The 22,122-nt window shown below is 52.1% G+C and overlaps 1 protein-coding gene across 1 annotated transcript in view; it reads right to left on the reverse strand.

Annotated features, from left to right (window-relative positions):
- EPHA8 (EPH receptor A8) overlaps positions 1–21,721 on the reverse strand; it is a gene marked incomplete at both ends in the record, with an annotated part of 42,895 nt that extends 21,174 nt beyond the window's left edge. Inside the window, 3 exons of the mRNA XM_080631104.1 lie at positions 3,062–3,725; positions 9,347–9,411; positions 21,637–21,721. Coding sequence (XP_080487230.1) covers positions 3,062–3,725; positions 9,347–9,411; positions 21,637–21,721 — 814 coding nt within the window. The remainder of the gene's footprint in view (positions 1–3,061; positions 3,726–9,346; positions 9,412–21,636) is intronic.
- Positions 21,722–22,122: the final 401 nt, after the last annotated feature.

Here is a 22,122-nt window from a genome sequence, read left to right on the forward strand (position 1 = left end):
TCCTGTACAGCAGCTGCATATAAATAAGGTGGATTATGCTGATTGTCTTCTTATCTGATAAAATGCAAGGACAGATCCCTTTTATTTATGCCATTGCTTATTCTGCTATTTAGGCAGAGCAGTTGCTATTTGCTGTGGTTAAGAGATACTAATGTGTCTTGCTGCGGAGTGATGAGTTTCAAGGAGGAAAGAGCTGGCTGTGTATGATGGGGGTGAGGGAAGCAAAATCCTTCAGACCCTTGACTAAGGTGCGGAAGAGTGAGTGGGGCAGCAGGGCTGAGCTGCCCTGGGACAGAGACCCTGAGGGTTTCATTCTTGGAGTGCCAGTGGCAGAAGATTCCATGGGACTGGAAGCTGGGAATTGTAGGAATTGGCAGACTCCAGGACTCCATCAGCAGTTGTGGCCATTCATGTGCAGATCTGGTGCAGTCAAAAAGGGGGTCCTGTGCATCTGTAGATAAGGGGGACAAATGCCTTGTGCAATGCAGAGTTGTGATGCATCTGATGCCAGCCCAGCTGGCAGCCTTAGCGTGCTCCTCTCTCCAATCCCATGGAAACTGCTCCTCACATCCTTACGGCAAACACCAGGACATCACAATAAGATGAAACGTGTGGATCCTGCTGGAGTAAGCGCGAGGAGTCACAGACCCCAGCAACCGCCCTCCTGCCCAGCCTTTGCTTAAGTATCCAAGGTGATGGCTGACAGTAAAGAGGACGAGAGGCAGAGAAGTTCCCCAAGTTCTTCCTCATCCTCCACCATGTCCCACCTCACCCCGTCCTTCCCAGCTCTGTGGCACAGCCTGCCTTCTCCTCTGAAGGGCTGGGAACAGCTCCGGCCATGATCTGGTTTCCAGAGCTCTCTTCCTTCACTCTGGCAGGTCCTTAGAAAAATGAGCGTTGAAGAGGAGGGGGAGAAACCTCCCCTGTTCAAACATCTTTAGCTTTGACAAATAAGGCGTCTGGCTGCGAAAAGCGGAAGGAAATTAATTTGGAATCACATTTTAAACACTGCCATAGAGGCAAAGCTTCTTCTCTCTAATTTTTTCCCCCCCCCAAGCAAAAAAATGAGTTTCCCTGATATTTATAGAAAGATTATTAGGGCCACAAGGAGTGATTTATATCATCTCATCCCTGGGATGGAGAATGAGAATTTCCAGCCACTGGAATCCTGCTTTTGTCCACCTGACAATTAAGACGGCTAATTTCCAACCCCGGCAGATTGGCTGGGGTTATAAATCACCCTGGAAAGGCACTTTTCACCTTGAAAAATGCACTTTGCCCCCGTCAAGCGCTAGAAGCTTAGACTAAAGATCGGCATCCGTTTGCTTTTGTGTATAAATACATGTGCCCCTGCTTCAAAGGAGATGCCAAGGAAGAGGTATTGAGCTATCCAACTCATTGTGCTGGATCAATGGGAAAGGGAAAGCAGGAGTGTGAGCTGATACCTAGGTCAGAGAAAGTCCGGTGCCATTTCTGTCCCGTTTCTGATGCCACAAGCCCTGGAGATTTTCACCAGAGAGCATTGCTGGCTGAGCAGCATGGGTTGACACTGGCACAGGGTGCCCAGAGAAGCTGTGGCTGCCCCATCCCTGGCAGTGTTCAAGGCCAGGTTGGACACAGGGGCTTGGAGCAAGCTGCTCCAGTGGAAGGTGTCCCTGTCCCTACCTTTAAAGATGACCTGTAAGGCCCCTTCCAACTCCGACCATTCTATGATTCTATCAACTCACAGCTCCTTGCAGTCAGGCTGGGACCCACACCAATGCCCCTTTCATGCACACTTTGCACCTACTCTTGAACATAGAATCGTAGAATCGTAGAACAGTCAGGGTTGGAAAGGACCTTAAGATCATCCATTTCCAACCCCCCTGCCATGGGCAGGGACACCTCACACTAAACCATGGCACCCAAGGCTCTGTCCAACCTGGCCTTGAACACTGCCAGGGATGGAGCATTCACAACCTCCCTGGGCAACCCATTCCAGTGCCTCACCACCCTCACAGTAAAGAATCCTTTATAAATTATCAGCTCTATCTCAGATGACTTTCAAATCAACGGCTGCAGGCAGGAGGAGTTTCGGGTAGAAGCATTTATTCTGCCTGTCCTTTCCTCTCTCATAGCTGGGGGCCCGCTGGGGCTGGTGTGGGTCCCATCAGCCCCTGGATCCATTCCCGTCCAGCATCGGACATCCTGACCTTGCATCAAGTCTCCCTAAGACAAATGTTCCACTTGGCGTTTCCATGAAACGCAAACAAAGGCCCCGCACTCTTATTTGTGCTGCTCCCCTAAACACATCCCATAAAGAAACCCAGAGCAAACAGATCTGTGCAGAGGGCTCTCACGGGGAGCCCGTGCTCTGTACACACACATCCCTGTGCCTGGTGCACGGCTGCTGCTGGTCACCCCGCTTCCTTATCACAGTTTGCACAGTCGGCAGCTTGAAGCCTGCCCAGCGGCACAGAGGGTCCCCAGGAAGGCCCCCAGCACCCCCAGGCTGCAGAGCTCTGAGCGGCCCCGGGGAGCCGTGATGGATGGACGCAATAACCTTGTTTCATGAAAGCTCCATGGTTTTCTCTTTGCTTTCCTCTCGTTCAAACCCCCTGCCAAAGGGAAGCGAGTGGTGGGGCATTTTGGAGGAGTCAAGTGATGCTTTGCTGGAGTGCACCAGCAGAGATCTCAGCACCAGCCAGAGCTGCTGAGGGCCCTGGGATGGGAGCTCTGGGCCACCGTGCTCCAAGGTAGGAAAAGATGGAGAGAGGGCAGTCCCTGTCCCAGTGCCAGCTTCCACTGCAAAACCAGTCCCCATCCCAAAGCCCTGTGTGCCAGGATGTGTTATGGTCAGGCTCACAGGAGCTCCCAAGGAGCTTGCTGGTGGTACCTGCAACACATTCTGGAAGCATGAAGATGGTCAGCAAAGGCTTGGGCAGCCCTTTACCTCCACAGAGGCTGGCTGTCCAAGTTTGTGTGAGTGGGCTTCTGTCCTCAACCCATCTCCAAGGAGGTGAGAGCCCCTTGCAGCCATCCCTCCGCTCGCAGGCATTGCTAGCAAGAAGCAGAAACTCACCCATGCAGGAATCCCGCTGCTCCTCATAGCCAGCACTGCAGACGCACTTCCCAATGGGCACCAACCATTCTCCCTCGGCGCTGCAGTACATTTTGGGGGTGTCCCTCTCCTCCGAATGGCCCACACACTCTCCCCGCACTTCCACCAAGGAGGACGAGTCTGCCCCAGTCACAGCCTCGGAGAAGGACGCCAAGTTCCTCACTGTTGCTGGACACTTCTTGTAGTATACTCGCACTGAAACGATGGCGATGCAAGCGCCTATGTCCTGGAATGCCAAGTAGAAACCCCTCTTGCTCAGTGGCCCCACGCCCCGCACCTCCGTGTTCAACTTCAGGCGCCTCACCCCCAGGTCCACATTGGTGAAGCTCTCATCGGCTGCGATGGTGTCGATCTTCATAAACTGGCTCTCGCGGGTGCTGGTACCCAGGTCCCGATCGGACTCCAGGTAGTAGAGGTTGAAGGTCTCCTTGCAGGTGCCCAGCACACCCGGCATGCTGTTACAGTCCCGCAGCGTGAACTTAATCTCTGCATAGACCCGCCGCGCGCCGTCCCGTTGAACCCAGTTGGTCCGCAGCCAGTTGTTCTGGTTGGGGGTCATGACATTACAGACCTGGTAGGTGTGGATGGGGCTAAAAAACTCATCCATTTCATTGATAGAATCCCACTGTGGGACAGAGAGAGAACAGGTCATTCCAGGTGTCCTCAAACACTGGGAGAGCACATGGCATGCAGGAGTCTGTGCCGTCACCCACTCTGGGATGAGCTCCCTCTGCTCCTACAGCTACCTCTGGACAAGATGTCACTACTGTCACAGACCAGAAGAAAATGAGGATGAGCAGGCTGTACCCAGCACTGATTTGGGCAGGAACTTTCACACTGATGAAGAACTAAGGGCACAGTGCACCCCTGCTTGCACAAGTCTGATCTGATGGCACAAACTGATGGCAGTGTGTGTCTGGGAGAGTTCCAAACCCTCTAGACCATGTCTGCAGGTCTCTTGGTGTTCAACCTGTCATTCACAGCAGCAGCAGGAAGGCACGTGGATCTCTTCTGGCTCATGCAACCTCCACGCACAAACTAAAGAGGCTGCTTTCCTGCTGGAGAATGAGTGCTTACCATGGGGAGAAGAGGAAGCATGCGGTGAACACAGGGCTTCCAGCAAGAAGCTCAGCTTCCCCAGCCATGGAGATGAGCCCACAGAAAGTGCTGTGGCACACAGGATACACTCCTGCCACTTGGCCGAGGGGTACAGGGGTGCTCTGAAGGGTGGCAGTAGGGATGCTCCCTGCCATGCCCCGCTCATGGTAGGGCAGTTGGACCAGGTGACCTTCGAAGGTCCCTTCTAACCCAAGCTCTTCTATGATTCTATTCACTTACAGCTTCCCTCCGCAACAAATGTAGGGACTGGAGCTCTCCAGGTGTGTCCAGCAAGAGAAATACAGCTAATGTATGCACCAAAATGCCTTGACCTCCAGCTAGTGTGGATGCTTTGGGTCTTCAGACATTCAGTTCTCTTCCAAATCTGGCAGAGAAGATGGCTTTCCTGCCTCTGGTGTCTGCACATCCCTGTGGCACTGCCAGAGCTGGCAGCATCCTCATGGCTGGCAGAGAGCAGAGAGCTAAATGCCCATCTCCAAGTACTGTCAATGGTCAGCATCAACCACAGGGGACAACTTGGAGGGTTTGCATTTCATAGAATCCCAGCCTGGTTTGTGTTGGAAGGGACATTAAAGCTCCTCCAGCTCCAACCCCTGCCACGGGCAGGGACCCCTTCCACTGGAGCAGCTTGCTCCAAGCCCCTGTGTCCAACCTGGCCTTGAACACTGCCAGGGATGGGGCAGCCACAGCTTCTCTGGGCACCCTGGGCCAGTGCCTCAGCACCCTCACAGGAAAGAACTTCTACTTTATATCTAACCTAACTCTTCCTGCTTAAGTCTGAACCCATCACCCCTTGTCCTATCACTCCAGTCCCTGATGGACAGTCCCTTTCTGACATCCTTGTAGACCTCCTTCAGGCACTGGAAGCTGCTCTGAGGTCTCCACGCAGCTTCTCTTCTCCAAGCTGCACAGCCCCAATGTTCTCAGCCTGTCTTCATTCTGGAGGTGCTGTAGCATCACTCTTTCAAACCAGATGCTTTTTTGCACAGTGCCTGGACCATCAGCTCTTTCCCAGGGTTGGATGCAGCACCTTGGGATCCCAAAACACCTGCCTGTACCACTGACCTACACAGCAAGTGCTCTGCCATCGGTGGAAACCCATGGAGGGGAACAGGCCACCCAACCTGGTGGCTCAGATGCCACAGGAGCATCTTCCCAGCATGCCATAAGGCAACACTGATCCCCCAAGCTCTGACATCCCTAGCGCAGGATGGAGGGATCTGTTTCAGGCATTCCTTGTTTCACCTTAATGACAGGCTCTTGTAGCTGGGGAGAGGAGTCTCTGACCCTGGGTACCATCGGTCCAGTAGCATGGGCACTGTGCACACCCCCAGCCTCCTGCATCACCTGCTCTTGGCCCACAGTTTGAAGTGGCTTTTGTTAGAGGAAGCTCAGCCCGGCCCCCATCAGTGCGATAAGATCCCCCAGTGAGATGGAAATGAGGACATCATAATTACTGTGGTGAGCACACGCGCTGGGGGGGACACAGGACATGATTGCATCTGTATGCAGGGGTTTGCCCAATGGTTTAAATTAAAGTCAACACCAGCTATATAATATTTGCCAGATATATGGAAGGCGAAAGATGCAAACACCAGATATCTGGGCAGCTGAGCAAGGTCTTACAAGTCTCCCAGGGCTTGTGTTGCAGCAGAGTGGGGAAAAGGAGGAGGAGGAATGGAAGAGGTGAACACACAAGGAGAGGCCACATCCAGCAGCAGCTCAGCATCCCACCACCCTTTGGTGACCACAGAGGGAACCAAGGGACGAGGTCTTCCCCACTCTGGAATGGCTCCTTGAGGGATGCCTGGTCTGCCTGGCACAGCAAAGCTGCTGTTCCTGAGACATCCAGCACTGTCCTTCCTCCCTTGAGCAAGCACGGAGCTGCCAGGTCCCTCACTCTGTCACTGGGAGAGGAGGAAAAGAGAAGGATGTTATTGCACCTATAAATCAGTAGTGGGAGGCCTTAATGGAGATAATCCTCATGAAATCAGTCACTGCTGTGGCTAAGGAGGGATTTGTCAGGCAGTTAACTACCCTGAGCTTCACTGCAGGTGATTAACTCCTGGTAGTGACCAGTGTCTGGGGAATTAGCAATAACCCAGCATTTACTGAATCATCTGGGAGATGAGCTTTTATCTCAATTACTAATCTAAGTCTTTATTTTTCCAACTTTCCGTTCCTACCCCTCTCTTTTTTTTCAAAAGAAGATGAGTTTCACCGCTGCTTGCCCTGTAACTTGCTGGTGTTCCTGGATCCAGGCAGAGGCTTCAGATTGGAAGAGAAACTCCTTTACCAGAAGCAGAGAGACAGAGGTGGGGATGCACAAACCACCTCTGAAGGTCTTTCCTGGTGCTCCCATCAACAAAACCAACATGGAGCATGTCAGGCACTGGGGCAGGTCCCCTGGGGACAGATGCCCAGCAGCTCTCTGGGCTGACCCCAGCCCATGCAGTGAGAGGGATGCTATGGGGCCAGACGACGGAGGTGCTGGTGGGGGGCAGATGGGAAGGGCACGGGCAGCATGGGGAGCCTTCCTCCACCACTCAAGGTGCTCCTATTGTAATTAGCTTTTGCAAGGCGTCATTCGAGCTCTTTAGATACCCTGAGTCTGAACAAAATCATTTCCTGTTTGACTTTGCAAATCAAAGTAGACGATACAATAATTATTAATAATATGTTGACTTATCTCATCAGCGTTTTAATTAGTCAGTAGAAAAGCAATTTGCAAAGGGGCCGATCAGGCTCCCTCTGATCCAGCGGGTCACGTGCCAAGCAAGGAGAAGGGAGAGAAGGGCACTGGGGCACTGGAGCGTTTTACTGGGGAGAGCTGGGAAACCGGAGGCACAGAAGGAGAAGGGGCAGCCTCTTTGACAGCACTGATAAGAGTTTAATTTTCAGCGCAAAGGGAATTGTTCTGGGGATGGAGCGAGCTGCAAAGCTCCTGGGAGCCCTTTGAAGTTATAATTGAGAGGAGCCGCAGCCTGCGGGACAGGGATGCTGCTGGTGACCCTTCCACTTCCTGCACGTGTCTCCGTGGTGGAGGTGAGGGGGGGATGCAATTAAACCCCTGAGCAGCAATTACAGCCAATTAGCCCTCAGTTAATCGTCTGGCAAGAGGAAATGTCAAAACAGACCACACATGCCTCCCTGATGGCTTGACACTCCCTAGGGTCCATGGTACTGCTGACCCCCACTGTGCCCATTGCTCCCTGCCCTTTGCTCCTCTGCTCTTGGTGGCCACAGCAAACCCAGAGAGGAAAAAAGCCCTTCCTGAGGGGCAAGTTCACTTTTCCCATAGATGAGATGAAAGCATCAGGACTTTGCAAGTGCCTCTCCTCCAGCTTTGCGCTGATGATGGTTTGAACTGTTGACTTGTTGCACAGGCAACAAACAGACCAGAAGAGGAAAGCTCTGAGGCTGCCACCTTTCCTCTGGCATCCCCAGTAGTCCCAGAGAGGTGGGACAGAACTGTAGGGCAAGCTATAGGGCACTAAAGACTGAGATAGAGGACACAAAGCCCCTTTATAAGCTCCTCAGACTGGGGACTGGGGCTCTGTGCTGTTTAGTGCCATTAAAGACCCATGTAGAGCTACCCACCTCCCCACTGTCACCCATGTGGTGGCCCCAGGCTCAGGCAGGGCAGTGGAATGGAGATGTGGGTGAAGCAAAAATGAGTGTGACTTTAGCTGAGGAACAGGGTCAGCACCTCTGAATGTGCATCAGGCCACTCCAGAACACCAGCATTTGGCAGCAGGTTTGGGATGAGACGGCAGCAGCGGTGTGACAGGATAGCGATTGACATGACCGAGGGCAACCTGTGCGTGACCATGAAGAGGACAACGTCTCCCTCATCCAGCAATAGCAGAAGAAGGAAACCGAAGCCAAGCAAACCCACATAGTGATGGGTTTTTAACAGCAATCTGTTAACAGCATCACTACAGGACCTGGAGGATTTACCACCACTGTCAATTTTGCAGTCAAAGGTTTTTATTTGATAAAAGCTGGGCTTTTCTGAGATGCGAGTGAATTGGCAGGTCTGAAGGCCTGTATTTATGCAGGAGATCACATCATATCAGTTCTGTGGTCCCCGCTGACCTTGCACCTCTGAATCTGTTACATTTCCAGGATAGTCACTGCAAGACCTAACTGCTAAAATTAGAGCTAATAATTTAATATATTTACATATATAATAATGCCTGATACCAATCCAATCGTCGTCATTATTATGAATTCACCGTTCTGATCACTCCTGCTCGAACAGCGTGGGGACTGAAAGTCTCAAGCAACAGATCAATGAAAATGATTAGAGGCCTGGGAAGATTTCTGTAGGAGGCGGAATTGAAAAGATTAGGACCATTTAGTTCAGAGAGGGGATGAAAAAGAGTGGACATGAAAAAGCAGCACAGCAGCGAAAGCCAGGTAGGCACCCCAATTCTGCCTGTTTTGTGCATTGCGGCAAGCCCCACTGTGCCTCGCGGTTGGTCCTCTGAGTGTTTATTATGGGATTGTTTCTGTTCACTCAATGAATGAGCAAAATCCTTGCAGCCGGGCCGCTGTTGCCATCTGAAACTCACCATTTCCAGAAAACTGCTGTGGCAGGGAAATGTGGACATGGAAATGCAGATGAAGGGAGCATGCAGAAAGGACCCAACCAGTAGAGATGGCAGGTTCAGATGGGGGTCACCACTCCTACATCACTCCTGGCCACGCTGCAGGGCTGTGCATTTACATTCCCATTCCCTTTAAGAAACCATCCACATCCCTGCCCCTCTTCCCCACTTCCCACAGCAAACTCCTCTGATTACAGGTTGCTGAGAGTTTCACAGACATTTTGGGCTGCTTCTCCTGATGCTCCCCTTGGTGCAGAGAGGAATGAGATGCTTCTCAGTGTGAGAGCCCATGGGGTGACCCAGCTCTTGAGTTCCCTCTTTGCTCAGGACTTGGTGACAACCTAGTCACTACCAGGGGACATGGACAGTAAATGGCATTTCCAAACCAGCAGCATCCTTCAGGCTGACATTTTCCCATTGGATGTGGTCTCTTTGCCCCATCAGCACTGATCTAGGCACCAGGGGGACCTGTGGTGACCCATTCGCCATACACCAACAGCCACTGCATACTTACCCCATGCGAGGGATAAGTCATCCAGCCCCAGTCCCCAGGGATTGTTGACGTGTCTAGCAAGTTCACTGGAAAACACAGAAGCAAAATGCTGCATTAGAAAGCTTTCTCCTCATTCCTGAGGGGCTAGGAACTGAGCCACCACAAGCAACCCCTCCTTACATCCACTCGCCTGATTGTTCCTGCACCCATCAATCCATGGGGCTGCTGCCAGGGACCTGTTTGGCTGCAGCTGAGGCAGATGTAGAGCGAGTAGATGGCAATAACTGGTGCTCCCCAAAGCTGTTGATTTGGGGTATGATTGAAGTGAGGCTGTATCAGACCTGGCCATAGGACTGAGAGCAATGGGTCCTTTTGGAGGAGAGGGGAGTGCAAACAACAGATTGGAGGGGATGCAGAGCAGGGCAGAGGGGATAGGGAAGCTGGGAACACAAACTCAAGGCATTAGGTTGTCCACCAGTCCCACCCTGGACCAACACTGATGCAACAAGAGCATCGTTCCTCACTTGGACACTTCTCCAGAGGCTCAGCCAAGCCCTTTGCGTTCACATCCCTCCCAGCATCACTGGTTTGAAGTCTGTACTCCAGCAGCCACTGTAATTATGCACCTCGGTGCCCGGCTCCAGCACAAAGTGACCCCCCATGGTCCTGGCTGACACCCCAGTGGAGAGGCCAGGCAGTGGGGGACAGGCTCCATCAAATCCAATCCTTCAAAAGCCCTGCCAGCACCAGGAGCCCGGCTTAACGAGGACACACAGGCATATCTGCAAGGAAAGGGGAGCAGCTTCTGCAGCGGGAGAGGTGAGGCCGCCTTTGAATGTGCTCAGGAGCTTCCAGTGCAAACCCGAGCAGTGTCAGGAGCAGGATGCCACAGCACTGCTGCATGCACAGGGTGAGCTGCTGCTGAGTGTCATCTGCTGCCCACGAGCTCCAAACCCAAATCTAACAACACGGGGCAGAGCCTTGCCACTGCCTGATAACCCCCAACTTGCTCAGCACCAGGGGAAGGAGTCCAAGCCCAAGGTACACATCCACAGGGATGGAGGCTTGTGAGAGGGTGCCAACAAGGTGCCCTGGCCCTTGGGAGTGAGTGCAGCAGGCACGGACACCAGCATGCCCCTGTCTCGTCACCCCTCATCAGAACCAGGATTCCTCCAAGACCTCCAGTGCCTCCAGCCTTCCCCAGCAAAAGCCCTGCAGCCACCCAGTAAGTTCAAGCCCACTTTGCATGCTGCCTCCATGCTCGCTGCCCTTCCTCATCCTCGAGCAGCATCACACTAGATCTTGATACAGCTTGCCTGCATCCCTGCTGCAGCATCAGGTCTCGGCTGGTCTCCCGGCTCTGGAGGGATGGTGGTCTTGGAGCAGCGGCTTGTCATGCTGGGGATGGGCACACTGGGACAGTGGCTCCAGCCCTGGCAGAGGCTGGGCTCAGCGTGATGCTGGTCCCAGCAGCCAGAGGAACGGGTGCCACTTTCATTTACCATTACCAGGCAGGGAAGAAGAGGTGGAGGGAGAGAGGAGCAGAGACGTGAGCTGGCTGTGAAACACCCGACGTCATGCTCCTGACAGAGCAGATTAGGAGCTTTTGAGGCATTTATTAATGTTAGCAGAACAATTTGAAAGAATTTCCAGGGTTTCTTGTGTGACTCCATTGGCCCAACAGCAGGCCGAGCCCCTCCACTCCCTGCATGGCGCTGCTCCCACTGCTAAAGAGGCCCCTTGCCCTCAGCACGGAGTAATTACCTCGGAGATCTCAAATCCATTTTTATTTGTTATTGTTAATCTGAAGATTTTCTGCCTATTTTCCCTGGGTAATTCACCCAGCAGGAGCTCGGGCTCGGGAGTTCCCTGCTCACAGAGCAGGAGCACGGTCCCAGTGACCCTCAGCAGGCAGGCTTCAGGGAGCAGACCGCTTTTGCAGACCCCATCTCCCTCCCGCTGTGGTCCCTGCACCCTCTTTCCCACGCCAAGATGCTCGGCAACGGATGCAGCTGCTCTCCAGGCAGCACAAGGAGCTGGGATCCATGGTGGAATGTACCCTAGGCTTGTCTGCACTGCCCTGTGTGGGACCTGGAGCCAGCTTGGAACACCCCATCCCACCATGCGGACCATATGGTTGCCACCCAGCCTCATACAGATGATGGAGCCGGCTCCTTGCAAGTGCTTTGGTGCACAAGCTTGCACTTCCTGCAGGAAGCCTTGCGGAGCAGATTGCTCAAGCCTTGTTGCAGAAAGAGGGTGAAGTTGTTTCTTCTATTCCTCAGCAAGCGTTTCAGCCAAGTGCATGGGAGCTGGGGGCTTTAAGATCGCTGCAGTGGGCATTGCACAAATACAAAGGCATTGTGTGCCCAAGAGCGTTTGTGTTAACTCCTGGTGTAGCACACACTTCTGCGGACCTCAGCATCCAGCTAGCAGCACTACTGCATATCGTTCCGAAACCCAACCATCCATTCCAGGGAAAGGCTACCCAAGGGAACACACCGCATCGCATGCCACAAGGGCCCTGTCCAGCCCCTTGCAGGTGATGTCTCATCTCCGGAGGCGATGCTTGGAAAGAGCCGGAGGGCAAGGAGACTGCCACAAAGGATCCCTTTCAGCTGGGACGTTTCTCAGAAAACGTGGTTTGGGAGACCTATGTCCTACAGCTGGGCAATTCTGTTTGATGTTATGGACTGTCGGCATGGATCAGGCTCAAACTGCGAGCTCCATTTTGTTTTCCTGAGCACCATTTTGTATCTCCCCTATTCTGTGCCTTGGCCTTGACTTGCCGTATTGAGCCAAAACACCAGGAGGTGTCAGGGGAAATGCTCGCACTGGTTCAGGAGCTGTCAAGCCCAATTGCCTGTTCAAATGGAAGCACCTAGGAGAGAGCAGGTCGCTTCCCCAGCACCAACTGGGGTCTTGAGACAGTGTTTCATGCAAGGCAGACCTACTTGCTCCTTTATAAAGTTGCATTGTGTAATGTTGTGTTACATTGAGATGTACCATTACACCTATGAGACATGGCAGTCTCATAGATGCAGACTACACAGGAGTTGAAGACTAGGTGTATGTGTATGTATATGATGTATATGTGTAATTTATAGCTACATGTTTTTATGTATATATCTCTATATATATCTATATATCATCTAACCTATCTCTACTTCAATAGCTACATCTATATCTAAATCTATCTATATCATCTATATGTATATCTATATATCTGTATCATCTATCTATCTCTATATTAGATATCTATAGCTATAGCTATAGCTATCTATATCTATATATCTATATCTATAATCTCCATATCCTTACTCCTATCTGTACCCATATCTACCAAATTCAAACACTGCTTGGGAATAAGTGAGGAAGCCAAGGCAGAGACTAGCATGCAGAAGACGTGTTTTGTCTGGGTCCATGTATCTCTTGCCACGTATCTATGAAATGGAGTGGTCAGAAACCTCTCCCAATGCTTGCTCCGGTGGCCACAGCTCCTGCAGGGACGTATGACATCCCTACAAACAGGTACCTTGGGATCCTTCATCCAGAGCATCCCGGGCTCAGGAACAGTCCTGTGGGATCAAGAGCTGCCCAGCCCAGTGGTGTTTGTGGACCCTCATCCTGGCTGGGGGTGTGTGGTGGGGTGGTGGGACAAGCCCAAGGTGACACAGGGCAGGGATGCGCTGAGCCCCAGCCTCCATAGAGCAGTGGGGGACCAAAGAGGGCTCTGAGCACCCTCACTAATTGTTAACCCACTGCGGTCCTCACTCTAATTACTCTGTTGTCTCCCTCCCAGGCAGGGGCTTTGTAGCTCAGGCGTGGGGAGGAAGGGTCAGTGGGAGCAGCCCTGTTCCCTTGGGCTTCAGTTCCTCTCCATCACAACTTCAAAGGCCTCCCAAGATTCACAGCAAGGCTCCCCCCGTGCAACAACGCTTTTTGCATCGATAATTAAACTCTTATCAGCACAGTTAGGCACTCCTGCTCCCTGCAACTCAAAAGACTGTCAGGCTCAGCCCCTGCAGCCTCACGCAGGGTCTGCACACCCCATACTGGCCCCACAACCCCAGCCCCACTCAGTGGGGGAATAACACGGCACAGGGGGGGGTTATCTGCAGCAGGAAGAGAGAGTCTGGTTGTAGGAAAGGGGCAGGGAAAGGCTTCCTGAGAGGAGAGGAACAAGAACCATTGGCGTTCATTTGCCATAAGCTCAGACAGGACTTTGACGGGGCAGGTGGGTCCGGGGTGGGTCAGCTATTTGTGTCCCACCGTTTAATCCAGGGGCATGTTGAATAGCTAGCCACGACCTTTCCGACTCGGGGGGCAAAGCCGAGCAACAAAGCTGTGTCTTACTGGCCTCGGAGCATCACAGGGGATGGGATGGGATGTTCTGCTTTTAGCTTCCCCCTTCCCAGGACAAGTATTTATCCTTAAAGAAAGAAAAGCAGTGATTTATTCACCAGCACACAGGGCTTCGAGGTAAGAGCAGCAAGCCTGGAGGGTAGGTCAGCGCTTCCCATTTGGGAGCTGTGCACAGGGGATGCAGGTCGGCACCACGGCAGTGAGGTCCTGCATCCCAGCACTCAACCGGATCCAGGCAGGCTTTGTCAGGCTGCACGTACTGAGGACACAGCGGGGATGGTGCCTCGGCTGCCCAGAGAGGAATTAAGTAAAGCATTGCGGGTAGATAGAAAAGATGTCACCAAATCCGGCAGGAACGCGGGATTTCCACATTTCTGGAATACTAGAATTGGACTGGAAAAGGGCAATACATTCAAAAGAAATGTTTTCAAACAATTGCCGTGACAACAACAGTGCTGCTTTTTGGACGTGCCCTAATTCCCAATCCAGGATTTCTTCTCAGACCTCCGGATTGTTGCTGTGAACTTTCTGTATTTAATTTTATATCGTTTTGTAATGCATCAGGAGCGGTAATGCCCATAAGGACTGCCCAGAGGGTCACCCCTTTTCAGTATACCAGGAGCAGAAGACACTTTGATGTGGGAAGAAAGCTTGTTTGTTCAATCGGTGCTAACAGAAAAATACAGTTCAGGTTTTAAAAATGAAATTATCAACCCAATCCTTCCAGACCCTGCATGGTCTCGTGTAACATAATGTGCAGCACAAGAGCATAACCTGTGGTAGGACCGAGGTGTCATGAAATAATGTAAAAAATGAAACAAAACAAAACACTCTGAATAAAGCATTTCCAAGGGTAAAAACCTTGAAATTACAGGGCAGCATTTTTTCTCCCCGGAAAAACACATCAAAAGCCAAACAACAGAAAAATGTTCCCTCACAGAAATATAGGTGGGAAAATAGAGATGTAAAATGTTCCTGTTTCCTACTCTGTTTGAGACTCCTGATGCTCTTGTGCTGTGAGACAGCCAAGGCAAATTGGGCACACGCTTGGGCACCCCAAATGGAAGCACAGACGGTACCGCTGCTGGGCAGGGTGTTACGGTACTGCTGTGCATCCCGCATTGAGGCACACAGAGGTTTCGGTGCAGACAGTGCGTGGTGAGAGCTGGACGTAAATAACTGACTGGGAATGTTAAAACAATCCACAGGCTGGCCCAGGGCTCAGGGATGGGGTGTTCGGGGCTAGACTTGAGGCTTGGAGTGAGGGGTGAGCACACGCTTCCACATCCCTAGTCCAGGAGCTTGCGCTGGTGTGGAAGCAGGTATTTTGGGCTCAAGGGGCAGCTGGGCTCGTTGTAATTCAGGGCAGAAACCAGTGTAGGAGGTGGGAAGGCTTTGGGGATGGGGGGTGAGAAAGGTCAGGGAGGGAAGAAATTCCATGGAAACATCCAATGTGAGCAGGGGAAGGGGCAGGACGACACGAGGCTGGGGAGGGGGGCACCGAGGCAGCTGAAAGGTCCCTGGAGCCCCGTAGCAGTGATTTGCAGACCTGGTGTGCTCAGGTTTGGATTTGGCCTTCAGGGAGTCATGTATGTCCCTTCCACCACGGTGTCCCCAGCCCAAAGGACAGCAAGATGACAGGGACACATCCATCAGCAGAGAGGAGCCTGTGCATTGCACAGCTGCCCCTTGGCATCTTGTTAGGCTAAAGCCCTGCGAGAGCTAATCTGTCATCACACACACCATCAAAGGATGCCTTTTTGCATCCCTGACCAGTGTCCCCAAACCCAGAAGCTCAAAGAACAGATAATGGACCTACACCCGTACCAGGACTTCCCACCAAGCTGCAGCCCCAGGTTCAGGGACAGGCTGAACAACTCATGCCATCAGTATAGTGACAGTCCTTAAGTATCACACAGGAGAGTTTTGTGACAGAAAATACACCTTTTCTGCTTGTGGTAAGCAGAACTTGTGCGTATGGACTCGGAGATATTGGAGCCCTCTTCAGAAGGGTTTGTGATGGTGTCCTCACACCAGCCCTGACTCCCTCATCTCTTTGCTCACGTCTGATATAGCAACATAGACACAAATGCATTTTCAGCTTTAGACACTGATGTTTCTGACTTCTGCTGAGCGTTCTGGGAGCCAAAGCTCACACCAGCCAAGTCCCTAACACCATCCCAGGTCTTTATCCCAGCGCATCTCAGTTCTTTCACTCCCCACCTGTAAGCTGCCTGCTCAGTTATCTCCATCCTGTTTGGATTTGTAGTTTTCTTACCCAAAATCAGACTCTCTGGTGTCACCTGGCACTGGAGATCTGTGCCGATAGAAAAGCCCATGAATCCGTTAGCTGGACAAACCATAAAGACACCCTGCCCTTCCCACTGACCCCTGCATCCCAGCGGTCCCGGCAAAGATTTGGGGTTTATCCTCTCCAGAGGATTCAGTAGTGAAATGTGGATGTTTGCAAATGTCCCCACTGATCTGGATTATCCGAAGGGGCTTTGGATGGCAGTTTTCCCTCCATCAGGCTGTCAGATGCTTTTTCCCCGATTTCATCTTTTGCTCCCATACCAGTCAGCCACCCTAAACCATGCTCAGCTCTTTGTATCACAGGGACATTTTAAAAGTATTTTTCTTTTTTAAAGGCTTTTGCTTCACTTTGCTCCCTTAAAAAATAGCTTTTTCTAAACCAGAATGTTTTCACAGACAAAAATACCAATAGTGAAAACGTTTGAAGGGAAGGGCTGAATGTCTCATGCCACCAGTAACGAAATAAAACGAGAGCCTTTAAAAATCGTATGGGAGGTACCTAACACAAAAGGTATTTCAACCAAGGAAGGATCAGGGACTTGTGCATGCCCTTGATGCTGGGATCGAGATGGTCTATCCAGCTGCAGCCGCTCACTTACATGTTTAGGGCAGTGAAAATAGGAGAAACTGGAGATAGAGCGGAAGGTACCACAGGCACAGCCATGATACCAGGGATGGAGGAAAAAATAAGTGAGAAGGGAAAGTGCAAAGCCCAGTTTTGCCTGTGCCCATGAGGGGTGCAAGGCATCCGCTTGCACTCAGCATGCTTTCACAGCATTAAAATACAGGCTCTTTAATCCAGCGAGAAACGCCTAACAAGAACAAATGGCTGGAAGGTGAACCAGGGAAATTTATATTAGGGAAAAGAGGGGTCCAATTTTTTAAGGCTGGGGCTGATGACCCATTGGAATGGATTAGGGAAGGCAGGGATGGGTCTGCCTCTGCCCATGACTTCAGATAAATATTGAATAGCTTTCTCGATGGTATCCCTGGGCCAAGCACCGTTCTTAAGGCTTTACCGGTGTGGCTGGACCTGATCCATAAAGGACTTACATCCTTTATGTTGCTATTTATGACCACACACTTACACGGGCAGGACATGGGGATTTTTGTCTTTATGAAGGAAATACGACCGCGTGATCCCTTCGCTCACTTTTGACCGAAGGGGTTAACCATTTCTGTGTGACAGAGGAATCATTTTGAGTGTTGTTCATGCAAACACGCTGGGGTGAGGAGACCGAACTATCAAAGACTGTCAGGGTACGAATAGAGTTATCACACGAACGGATTTACCCCTGGAGATAAAGGCAGCACCGTGGGCTGCCAGGGAGGCGAGCAGGGATGCACAAAACACAGGACCTGACCGAAACAATGAGCAGAGGTGTCGGGGTGTCTTGATGAAATCGGCACTCACAGAGCATCATCCACCAGGACCCATAAGTGCCGACCCCAGCGAAATGCATGGGACGAGCAGCTCAACCTCCCTCCCTGACTGAGCCCCTTTTAGGGCTGGGGTTCGTTATTTTTTGTTGGTTTTGGGTTTTGTGTTTTTCTTTCGGGTAAAATATTTTTTTTTCTTAACTATTTCTCAGCAGTTAAAAAAAAAAATTAGGGGATTCCTTTGCCCCTGTAGTAATTCATTGGGTTTTCAGTTATACTTAAATTCGGATCCATCAGATCTATTTCCACCGTCACCAAAATGGTGCCCATTTCTTTTCACTGTAAATAAATCCCTCACTGTTTCTGACAACAAAAATTCAAGGAGAGTGAATAAAAAGCCCACAGAGTGAGTGCAATTTGTGCCCTGTTGTGTTATTTGTCTGAGATTTTTTGGGTTAGATTTTCCAGAAGTTTTACTATGAGAAGCTGTTAACATAAGACAGATGGAAATGAAGATGAGAAAGAAAGACCAGAAACATTCCCCCGTGATCCTAAAATCCTACCTAAAATCCTGTAAGTGTTTGCTTTATAGCAGCATTTTGGGAGTAATAAAGATATTACACACCCCAAAGTGATTGTATCTGTTTTTCTGCAAACATAGCCCAAATCAAATCTCTGGTTTAAACTAACGCTTCCCCATGCCCCCATCACCAAAAGTCTGCGTACCTAAACCCTCTTGTTTCCTGTTCTTACGGAGGAACACGGCATCCTCACAGCCTTTTTACAACTGAAAAAGCTATTTCCTCTCCCTTTCAGAGCTTTGCTTCTCTCGCAGCCCCGACTTCGGCATTGAAGGGGTACAAAAGTAGCACTGAATAAATGCGGAGATGAGCTTTTACCTCTTTTTCTGTTTGAGCAGAGGGGCAATTAATGAGATTACAGTCAAGAGATTAGCAGGGGAGATCGCCACAAACCCTTCCTCTGGCTCCTGTTTCAGCTGATGGGTTTTCCCAAGGATCCTGGTGTTCTCCCACATGCCATCCCTGTTGTAGGGAGGAACAAAACGCCTCCATCACTGACCCCATGGCGCAGGGAAAAGGCGAGCATCCCTGTGTCATCAGCACTGCATCCTCCCCAGTGTAGTCCCTGTACATCACCCTATCCCCACCACCTGCTCTCTGCCTTGGGCATCCTGATAAGCCCTGAAATGCTGCGGGAGATGTCCCCGGGTCCCCTTTCCTTGCTGCATCATGATCCCTACCGAGGTACCACCAAGCTCATTCGCAGGCCATGGGATCTGTGCTGTGATGGGGAGAAAGGTCACCCACCTCACTGATGGTGGGCAGAGCTGAGCCAGAGCCATCGCTTGGGAGTGAGCAGACCCCAGCAGCAGCATTCCAAGTGCCATTTTCGGGCAGAAAATCAGATTTCGTCACCCCCCCGCCCAAGCCTCAAATGTGGCAATTTCTGCTTTTCCGATTTTCTTGCCATACAACAAAGATATTTCATATTTTATTATTTAACTTCAGCTGCCGGTGTCATACAAAATATCTGCTTTGATATTTTTTGCCAATGCAACACAGCGTGTAATAGTGTAAATATTTTAGTCTATCACACTATCTTCGTATTATTGAAAATAACTTTTCTACTCCCCTGCTCTAAAGCAATTTAACAATTTTGGAGTTCTTTTTTCTTCCGTGATCCAAATGGAAATCTCCCACATCCTGCAAATTTTCGCCCGTCTATAAAGAATCTGAGTTTTGGCTTTCAAAGCGCTTTGCCATGGCTGCCGCACCAAAGTGTGGGGATTTACCACGGAATGGAGATTCCCTTTTCCTCCCATTTCCAGGGCACATACTGTACGGAAGAGTGAAACGAATGAAAGATATGTAATAATATATAGAATATATTATTTCTAATAATTATAATTATTGTAATAATATATTATTTATACATAATTGTATAATAAAAAAAAAGCTTGACACTTCTTGGAACACATCTTTCAGCAAACAGAAAGGCACCGGGAGCTCTGGAAGGGGAATAAAATAAGACTGAAGCCGTTCCTTCAGGTTAATACGTGTCTTTATACACCAATTGCCTCCCAATACGCACACGCAGAGTGCAGCGCACACCAGCCCTAAATCTGCTTTGTGGCTGCAATTTCCTACCCTACAACCCTCAAATGAGTACCAGGGTTGCTGGGTGGCATGGCCAGAGATGCACTGTGGCTGTGCAGTGGACAGAGGTCATGGTTGGCAGCATTGGACACCTTTGTGCACCATGGCTACCCCGTGTGCTGAGCCAGAGATGGGATAGCAAAGCCCAGCACAACCGGGGCACGGGAGGCACCAGGGCTGTGCTGCACTTTGCAGCATCTCTCTATGCTTCTAGACCCATCCCCGTGCCAGGGCGCTCAACAACTGGCACAGCATGGACAGTGCCACGAGCACAGCGCAGCACCCTGGGGTGCTGGACGCTCACAGGAGCCTGCAGCCACATCCCCACTCCATTGCCCAGATAGCAGGGCAGGGCTGGCACTGGTCAGCCCCAGTACCCTTGGATGCCCAACCAACCTTGCGAGCGGCGGACGGGGCCACCACCATCTTCCTACAGGATCCCACGCTTTGTCCTGATGCCACCCAGCGCCTTCTACCCAGTCTAACCTGGGTCCTGCCTTCTTGGTCTTCACAAGGGCCCAGCTTATCCCCAGCTCCATGGATCCCCCTGACCAAGGCTGTTATTGGGATTAGCTTTCCTTTCCAAAAAGTCTTGCGGGAAACCCAGGTCTTTCCCAGCTGGGGAGAGGCAGGCAGCAGTCCAGGCCTGGATCTCCATACGCACACCACAAAACCCACCGCGGCAGCCAGTGATCTCCTCCACAGAGGAAAGCAAAGAGGCCTCAGCATCACTTGTCCATGCTCAGGGTTACACAAGTTCAGGCAGAGCTGCTTCGCTTTGTAGGGCTGCAGCACCAAGAGCCACAGGCAGTGCAGGCAGCGTTCTGCACTGCACCCTGCCCGGGGCACAGGGCAGCAAGGGCTGGGGTGTTAGGATGCTGGGGACCCATCCGGCACCCACACAGCCCATCCTCAGCAGAGAGACACCAGTGAATCCCCATCAAGGACAGGAAAGCAGTGGGGAAAGGAACAGGAGGAGTGCCAGGAATCAGACAGCGGGCAGAAAACCGGGGTAGGACCAGAACAGCTGGAAATGGATGACACAGGTGAGGAAGATAGGCTGGTGGGAGGGGAGGTATGAGTGGGTAGTGGGAGATGGCAGCAGGCACAACAACCCGGCACAGTGGGTGCTGCAAAGTGTGTGAGGCATCACAGTGCCAGTCCGTGGGCCTCGGCATGCCGAAAGGATGGCAGGGATGCAGAGGCAGGAGAAGGAAGGGATGCCACTGCCACCACCGGGCAGGGACACCAGCACGGGGGCTCGCTGCAGAGGGATGTGCCGTGCTGGCCGTGGCTCTCAGGTGTAGCAGAAGGGAGGAAGGAAGGATGCTACTGCCGGTGCCAAGGACACGCTTGGGAGCAGGAACGGCAGATCTCCGGGTGATGATGATCAGCAGACCCGGGAAGCAGCCGTGCTGCCACTGCCAGTGTAGGAGGAGGCAGGCGAGCGGGTGGGTGTCAGCAGCACTCCCGATGCCAAAGGGGACACCGGAGCAGGGTGGCACTGCCGACGAGGTGAGGGCAGCTGCAGCAGGGCAGCGCGGCCAGGCAGAGGGAGCAGGCCTAACACGGCTGACACCGAGCTGTCAGGAGAGGGTCCCTGGCTGCATCCCTGCCTTCCACTTCGGAAGTTTCCAGCCCTTTCCCTCATGACAAGTTTCCCACCGAATTGCCCTCCCAGCTCCCTGCATCCTCCTGTGCCCACCCGTTTGCTCCATCCAGCAAGCATAGCCCCATGCTGCTGCCAGCTCTGGTAATGGGGATTGCCATGGCTGAGGTGATGCCTGTGTCCCTGTCCCCTCTGCAGCCACCCTTGCATGCTGCAGCAGAGCCCTTGAAGGGAGGCCAGAGCTGGCAGCGCTGCTGCAGAAATCAAGTCCTCCTGCCCAGCTGCGAAGTTTAGCCTCTGGTGCAAAAGCTCCAGGATCAGCAAACTCAAGCAGGCAGGAACCTGGAGCTGTGCTCCCCTGGGAATACAGAGAAGTGAAGCCCATGCGGACACATCCAAACAACCGCAGCGACCCTGCGGGTCCCCCCAACACTGCCCTGTCGCTCCAGGGCCACCCCGGCTCCTACCTTCGCTGGTGGTGGCAGAGAGGCAGGCAGCCAAAGCGATGACGATGGAGAGTGAGGATGTCAGGTCCCCCTGTGCCCATGCCATGGTCCGGCAGGGCCACCAAGCACGGGACAGGGCCACCTCGGTTGTCCCAGCACCTCTGCGAGCGAGCGCCCGGCGCTACGGCACTCACCGGCTAATGCAAAGGCACTTTGCGCACATTGCTCACATCCACACAGGCAGCGCTCGCGGGGAGGGAGCTGCCTGCCTGTCACGGCTCGCAAGCCAATGAGCTGGGTGGGCTCTGCAGCGAGCCCCCCTTCCCGCAGCACACGGGCTCGCTGTACCCAGCCCCAGCATCCGGACGGCGGGCTCCTGCTCCCCGCTGCCATCCATCCACCCATCCATCCTCCCGCCCCGTGATGGTCCCCACTGCTTCTTGTGCTCCCCGCCGCGCTTCACTGTTCTCGTCTGCAAGAGCCAAACTTGCAGCCTGAGCCATGGCC

This window comes from Psittacula echo (assembly GCF_963264785.1).
Source record: "Psittacula echo genome assembly, chromosome: 17".
Lineage (NCBI taxonomy): Eukaryota > Metazoa > Chordata > Aves > Psittaciformes > Psittacidae > Psittacula > Psittacula echo.